The sequence below is a fragment of the Syzygium oleosum genome, unplaced genomic scaffold (genome assembly GCF_021117445.2).
Source record: "Syzygium oleosum isolate NSW1041296 unplaced genomic scaffold, Sole_v2.1 Sole_v2.01, whole genome shotgun sequence".
NCBI lineage: Eukaryota > Viridiplantae > Streptophyta > Magnoliopsida > Myrtales > Myrtaceae > Syzygium > Syzygium oleosum.
The window spans coordinates 18,536,025-18,544,290 of record NW_026607485.1 but is presented as its reverse complement, the minus strand read 5'-3'; the positions used below and the strand labels follow the sequence as shown (position 1 = coordinate 18,544,290).

Sequence of the window (8,266 nt, the reverse complement as noted above, 5' to 3'; positions counted from 1 at the left end):
TTTGCCTAGACCTTTATCCAAGTTGTTGCACATGCTGTTGAGAAGGGGAAAGATAGCCAAAGAAGTACCTCAGGATAATCCTCCAAAATTCCCTAGGTTCGACTTGTCAAAGTCTTGCGAGTTCCATAGAGGCGAGAAGGGTCATGATGTAGATAACTGCTTCACTCTCAATAACAAAGTTCAGAATTTACTCGACAATGGCATTTTATCCTTTAAGGATCCACCCCCTAATATCCAACAAAATCCGTTGCCTAATCATGCTGAGAATATCAACGTAGTTACAGAGAAGGGCAATGAGAGTAAGCAAACCTTTAAGATAGATGTTCATAAACTGTATAAGCTATTAGTGTCAGCTAGACACTTCGAAGATGAGGAGGATATTTCGATGGAAGATAAGCTGAAATGTATCACTCGGATGGTGGACATTAGCGTAATCTATAGTATGAAGGAAGATGGTACGATGACCCTGGCAGCTGTTATTGACTCATGTTGTGAAAAGGACTCGGCAGAGACACCTGTCGAGCTTACGGAAACTAACGAACCGACTAATGATGGCGCGTCGGAAGACCTAACTATAATTGACAGTGAAGGAGAGAATTCATATGATGATTATTGTCCTCAAGCTAGCAATGTAGATTGGAACTATGAATTCTTGAAGATCGCCCATGAGAATAGGGAAGTGGTTGACACACTGGGTCAACCTAGCGGCAAATTCGACTATCTTGTAAAGTATTCACCTCCGTCGAGTTTCTTCATCGATCCCAAAGATGTTGTTCCTGATGGATGGGGAGGTATGGACGATCCACTTAAGCCCGAGGGGGAGATGGTCAACATGATCACCCCTGTGGTCATTGACCAGTCGATCGAAGAAGATCCCGATGAACGAGATGTTGAGCATGTGGTCATTGACCTTACATGCGAAGAGTTTGCTACTTTAGAAATCGAGGATTATGCCATGAAACCGATGGCGATTGAACTCCCGCTCGAGGACGAAGAAGACATAATAGTGGATATGGCCCCTAGTTATGATCCTAAGGCAGTCCCTTGGAGCTACAAGGTGAATGAAATTGATGCTGTTACTCGCTCTGGTCAATGCTATGATCCCACCAAGGTGGTTGAGAAAAGGGCTGTTTCAAGTGAAGAGGCTGAGCAGTTTTTAGCAATTATTAAGACTAGCGAGTTTGATGTTGTCAATCAGTTGAGGAAGATGCCGGTCCAGATATCACTTCTGGATCTTTTCAAATCCTCCGAAAAACATAAAAATGCACTGCTCAAGGTTCTAAATGAAGTGCACGTTCCTGAAACTATCAATGACACCCAGTTGGAGGAGTTTATTGGGTCTATCCTGCTAAAAGATCAGATTTCTTTCGCCGATGAAGATTTTCCACCGGAAGGTCGCAATCATACTAAGGCGCTACTTATCTCGGTTAAGTGTCGTGATAGAATGGTGGCGAGAGTACTAATTGACAATGGGTCTGCATTAAACATTCGCTCACTTGCCACCCTTCGTTGTCTGGGAGTGAACGAAGAGAAAATTTTGGTATCTCAATCTACCGTTCATGCTTTTGACAGTATGAAGAAAGAAGTTATTGGTGAGGTTGAACTTGAACTGCTAATTGGTCCAATCTTTTTTCTGGTCAACTTCCAAGTCTTGGATATTCCTAGTGCCTTCAATTTTCTATTGGGACGACCCTGGATACACACCGCCAGAGCTATACCTTCCAGCTTGCATCAAAAGGTCAAAATGGCCATGTCCTCGGAACAAGGCTGAATCGAGCTATCAGACTTTGGAGTTAGTCTCGATGGTCCATGTGCCCGTCGAAATTATTATGCGAAACCCTGAAATGGCTAAGCCTTCAATCATGTCGAGCAGGGTATTGCTTGAAAATGGCCATGTCCCCGGAACCAGCCTGGGATCGCGTGGCCAAGGTATCAAAGAACCTCTTCAGGTCTCCAAGTGGCGCAAAAGGACATGCCTAGATTATCATGGAGGCGATGTTAGTGGCCGAGATAACCATGGAGGACGAAGCAATTTCGGAGATCGAGGTAATCATGAAGGCCGCAGTGGCCGTGGAGGCCAAATTAATCATGGTGGCCAAGGAGGCAATGAAGACCGTGGTGACTATGGAGACCTAGCTACTCGTGGAGGTTGCGGAGGTCGTGGAAATTTATTTGGATTAGGGAAAGGTCAGAAGGGCTTACTTCTTCCGAAATTAAAAGAGATATTCCCGGGTCCACCCAAGCTGTTGCAAGAGGAGGAGGTTGTTCTTGGCCTAGTTGACTTATTCGAGGGAGAAATTGCCTGCGCTATCTTGGAAGATGAAGAGGCCAAGCCCTCTGCTACCACCGCTAACCCTTTTGAGTAGGGATGCTGCTTTTCTTTCCTGTTTCGTCTTGTTTAAGTCTATGTTTATCCCTTCTATGGGAAATCTGTTTAGGTCTAGGTGTCGTTTTTCTTTGTAATCAAAGTCTTAGACTGCGAGCTGTCGGTCCAAGACCTCGAGTCATATAAACGGCCTTATCTTGTTAATGGAATTATGATCATGTTTTATTAAGGACGTGTGGAAGTACCCAAACCAGACTGATGATGATGCTTTGAAGCCTGAACTTCCACAAGCTTCCTAGTAGGGATGTCCGAGGATATGAGGACGGATCCCTCATTTTCAATGTTGAAAACCCTTTCAAAACAGATGCATATCATTAGTTGCAATAACATTTACCAATTTAATTACTAACCTTTTTCGAGGCATCTCAGGCATGATATTTCACATGATAGGTATATATGTGAGTCGGATTTGCTTGACGAAAATTCCTCTGGGTCTGATGATGACAAGGATGACTGCGATCGGAAAAGTATCGAACGAGATTGGATTCGGCATGAAGAGTCTAAGCCGTTGACTACGGAGCCTACAATCACAATAAATTTGGGCGATTCGGAGAATGTTAGAGAAATCAAGATTGGAGCTGGCATTTCTGAAATCAAGGCCAGAAGGATGGTCGACCTTTTAAAAGAATACCAAAATGTGTTCGCATGGTCGTATGCGGATATACCGGGGTTAGATAGAGAAATTGTAGAGCATGCTCTCCCCACTGATCCAAGTATCCCGCCTAAGAAACAGAGGCTCGGAAGAACAAAGCCCGAATTATCCAAGAAAATCGAAGAAGAAGTCATGAAGTTATTGAAAGTGGACTTCATAGAAGTATCGCACTATACTGATTGGACCGCCAATGTCGTCCCTGTCATGAAGAAGGATGGTCGGGTCAGGGTTTGTATTGACTATCGCGATCTAAATCGAGCAAGTCTAAAGGATGACTTCCCGTTGCCTCACATCGATGTGCTGGTCGACAGCACCGCGGGGTTTGAACTATTCTCCTTTATGGATGGATTTTCTGGTTACAATCAAATTCAGATGAAAGAGGAAGATAAAAGTAAGACCTCCTTCATTATCCCATGGGGGACCTTTTGTTACAAGGTAATGCCTTTCGGCTTGAAAAATGCCGGGGCAATATACCATAAAGCAATGGTCAACCTGTTTCACGATATGATGTATAAGGAGGTGGAGGTCTACGTAGACGACATGATTGCCAAATCCAAACATGGAGAGGACCACATCGAGGTATTGCGGAAGCTGTTTGACCGACTCCGAAGGTTCAAGCTAAGACTTAACCCCACCAAATGCGTGTTTGGGGCAAAGTCTAGGAAACTATTGGGGTTCATGGTCAGTAGTCGAGGCATTGAAATTGACTCGTCAAAGGTTAAGGCCATTTGTGATTTGAAACCTCCTTCAACTATCAAAGAGGTTCAAAGTTTGCTAGGAAGACTGAACCATGTGGCGAGATTTATTTCTCAATTGTCTGAGACGGCTAAACCTTTCTTCAAGCTCCTGAAAAAGAACGCCAAAGTCAAGTGGGATACCGACTGTCAAAAGGCCTTTGAGGAAATAAAACAATACATCTCTCATCTGCCGGTTCTAGTGCCACCTGTCCCTAGAGTACCATTGATACTCTATTTGACTATTCATGATGAATCGTTGGGAGCCTTGCTAGCTCAAAAGAGACCAAGTGATAACAAAGAATGTGCAATATACTATCTCAGTAAGAAGTTTACTTCATCCGAAATAAATTACCCCAGAGTTGAGAAAACGTGTGTGGCTTTGGTATGGGTGTTACACTGCTTACGCTAATACACACTCCATCATCGGATTCTGCTTGTAACTAAGAATGATCCTATCAAATACTTGCTAAAAAAACCTGTGTTGGTCGGAAAGTTAGCAAAGTGGCAAGTTCTGGTGTCCGAATTCGACGTCAACAGCATGGCGCAGAAATCCGTCAAGGGAAGAGCCATAGCTGACATGCTGGCAGAAAACGTCGAAAGCTCAGAAGACCATGATCAGTCAAATCCCATAGAAGAGCGCATTTCAGAAATAGTGAGTGATAAATGGACTATGTACTTCGACGGTGCCGTTAACCCGGCTGGTTCTGGGACTGGGGCAGTTCTTATCTCCCCGACGGGTCAACATCACCCTGTGGCCGCCAAGTTGGTATTCCTTTGTACCAACAATATCTCAGAATACGAGGCTCGCATACTTGGATTGCAATTAGCCGTCGACATGAAAGTTAGAAATCTGCAAGTCTACGGCGATTCGACCCTCATCATTCTTCAGACAGAGGGTCAATGGCGAACTCATGACACCAAATTGATCCCCTACCACGAATTCCTTGAGAGTTTAATAATAGAGTTTGAGGAAATTTCTTTTGAGTATTTACCCCGATCGCAGAATCAGTTCGCCGACGCCCTGGCCACTTTATCATCAATGCTACAAGTCATGGAAGGGTTAGACATCGAGCCACTGAAAATCGAAATACTGACACGTCCGGCTTACTGTTCGGCAATCGCGGATGAACCTGATGAGAAGCTGTGGTATCAAGACATCATGAACTATCTTCAAAAGGGTGAATACCCTCCTGGAAGTGAACTAGCGGATCGGAAATACATAAGGAAGCTAGCATCGAAATTCTTCATCAATGGCAATGCTCTTTACAAGAGGTCCTTCGACTCAATTTTGCTTAAATGTGTTGATGCCAAAGAATCTAATCAGTTGATGAGAGAAATATATGAGGGCGAATGCGGTCCGCACATGAACGGTCATCTTTTGGCCAGAAAAATCATGAGACTGGGTTACTTCTGGATGGCTATGTCAACTTCAAAATCAGATTTACAATAACATAGAAGGTTTTGTCAACTTCAAAATCAATAGGAGTTTTCCTCAACAATCTCCCCCTTTTTTATGGTAACAAAACTTTCTTTGCAGATTGAATTATTTTGAAAATAAATAAACATATTAAGCTCAATAAACACAGATTGAAAGAGCAAACTTTGTTGATATCTGTGTCTTTCTTCCTTTGAGAATAACCTGTAAATCTGCAATATAATATCTCCCCCTTTCTGTCATCAACAAAAATAATAATAATGGATAGAATAATGCACTGAGATTAAGAAATCAACCAGTCTAACAACAAGTATGAGATATATTACATACCAATTGAAAAAAGATAGAGAGAAATGTTGAAAAACAGGCTATTTTTTAGGAGTATGAATCAGTTGAAAATTTTCCAATATTGAGACAGCCTCCTCAATCTTCAAACTGCATTGACCTATGGCCTTATCCATGCTGGATGAGCACATAGTAATGGCTTCCTCTAATTCTGCTTTATCTGCTGCTACTTGAAGTTGTTGAGCCTTGGTGTTTTCCTCAACAATTTTCTATAGATTCTACATATTTTGTTCTAGAGCAGCCTGCTTGTCTTTAATCTCGAGCAGAATAGAAAGGATGTTCTGATTTTTGGATGGCTGACCTTGGTCATTAGCTTCCTCAGACTGATTGTACCTTGTGGCTGATTCTGGTGGAATCTCCCCCTGAACAGGTGATTGAACTTCAGAAACATGTTCTTCATGAATTGGTTCTGAAACATTGGGAACTGGTTCAGGAACATGTTCTGGTTTCCGCAGTGTGACCTGATTCAAAGTGTTCAGCTTCTGCTTCATCATTTTCATCATGCAGAAGAGTTTTTTCTTTTCTTTCTGTACACTTTGATTGGGGTTGGAGAATCAGTTTGTTTTCTGGCTGAACTGGTTCTTTTCCTTTGCTCCTTTTCTTTCTGAACTTTCTTGCCAACAGATTTTGCCTCTGACTTTTGAGCCTATTTTCCTTTTACTATGTCCCTTACATCTTCAAATTTCTTCATTTTGGAGAGCAGTTTTTCTCCAACAAACATAAGAGGAAGCATAGTTTCTCGCAACTCACCAGGAATAGATATATTGAGATACATGAAGATACGAGTGATTAAAGCTCCATATGGCAGATGACCCTTATCCTTCTGTAATGCTCTGTACATATGGAATATGATGAGATGAGGAGAGAGAAGGATTGACCTTTCAATATAGCCCAAATGAGCTTAATCTCTTATTTTGATAGGTCAGTTTTTGAGGCATCTTTTGGCTTCAAACAGTTTATTATGATCTTATGCAAGATCACAGATCGTCTTGATAAGTCAGAATATGAGAGATGATGCTTGGATCCTTGAGCAAAGTTCAGATTTTCAGAAGCTACCTGTGAAGCTTCTTCAAGATTTACTGCCAACGGAGTAAAAGTGGAGTGTGTGGCTCCAATTATCCTTGCCAACTCATGCGCCTTTAAATCAACCTTCTTGTCACCAACAGTAAACTGTATCCAATTTGGTGACAGAATTGAAAGATTGGAATAAAAGTAGGCAGTTAATTCAGTATAAGTATCGGCAGATTGAAGGCAAAATTCATAAACCCCTAATTTTTCAAACAGGTTCTGTACAGAAATTCCAGCCTTCTCCAGATATTCGAAATCCACAGTCCTATTGTTCATTACTCCTCTAGCAAGTAACAACTTGTAGTACATCTGATGCGCAGTGCTTCTGAATAAGCCTCCTGTTCTAGGCAAGCCAGATGCTATTCCCACTTTTATCTCAAAAGTCTCAAAAAATCGTGCATCATCATCAGGAACAACAAATTTTGATGTACTAGATGACTTAGGGCTTACATGAACCGATTTCTTTTCAGATGGAGTTGAAGCTTCTCCAACTTTTTCTTTGCCCTTTCTGGAGGAAGTTTCTTGTGGAGTAGAGCTGGTTGGAACTTGCCCTGATTTAGTGCAGTATTCAGAATAGATTTTCACAAGGTGAGTTTTAGAGCGAAGATCGTTGTCTTTCAGACAAGCACGAAGAGCCGACTCAGAGGCATTATTCCTTTTCAACATTTGATAATTTCCCCACACACGTTTAATGTTTATGAACCGAAAATCAGTTTTACCAGATGATTTCGATGGAGACGGTCGCTGAGGTGTTGACTCTTCAGAAGGGTCTGCAGGATGATCGGATTCTGAGTCTGAAACTTCCAAATATTCCGCCGGTGCGGTAGATTTTGAGTCTTGATTGAGAATACGAGAAGATCTTCTATGGGCCACCATCTTGACCGGCATTATGATCACCTTTGGAGACGAAAGATTCGATCTTTTGGAGGAAGAAGAGGAGAGTCTCTGAATATCGGAAGGGTTTGGAGAGTAAAAGATCGTACTGATAGGGTTTTGAAAAGAGAAGGACGGGTTTAAAAAGGAGGTGGATATCTTTTGGAAAAAAAAAATTACTTATAGAAATTAAAAAGATATCCCAACCAAGTAGGAAGAAAATATACTCTTTAAAACTTAACCAAACATGATGATATTATAACAATATATTAAGCACATTTTATTAGATAAAGTAGAAGACATACCTGATTTGCTTCCAAAAATAACGATTTATAAAAATATCCTGAAAAAAATGTCTAATATATACCCGCCAAAATTTGAATAAGGAACGTACCTTTCTTTGTGAGTTTGAAAAATGTTCAGACTAAGAATATTTGAGTCTGAAAAATTCCTATCTATCAAACACTTCAAGAAAATGGATAAGTGATGCACAGTTTCTCTCTTATGAATTCAAATGAAGATTTATCAAGAGGTTTTGTAAATATATCAGCTAATTGATTCTTAGAATCAATGAATTGAATATTTACATCACCATTTTGAACATGATCTCGAATAAAGTGATGCTTGATTTCAATATGCTTAGCTCGAGAATGAAGAATCGGGTTCTTTGTCAAATTGATTGCACTTGTGTTGTCGCATTTGATTGCAACACTTGATTCTTCAATATCAAAGTCTTGTAATTGCTGTTTCATCCACAGAATTTGTGCACA

General features: G+C 41.2%; 1 protein-coding gene across 1 annotated transcript; it reads left to right on the top strand.

Annotated features, from left to right (window-relative positions):
* The first annotated feature begins 1,844 nt into the window (after positions 1–1,844).
* On the top strand, positions 1,845–6,020 carry LOC130135193 (uncharacterized). Its single transcript, XM_056303754.1, has 4 exons — positions 1,845–2,362; positions 2,777–4,157; positions 4,269–5,130; positions 5,989–6,020. Exons 1-4 carry the CDS (start codon positions 1,845–1,847, stop codon positions 6,018–6,020), a joined length of 2,793 nt encoding a protein of 930 aa, XP_056159729.1.
* The last annotated feature ends 2,246 nt before the right edge of the window (positions 6,021–8,266 follow it).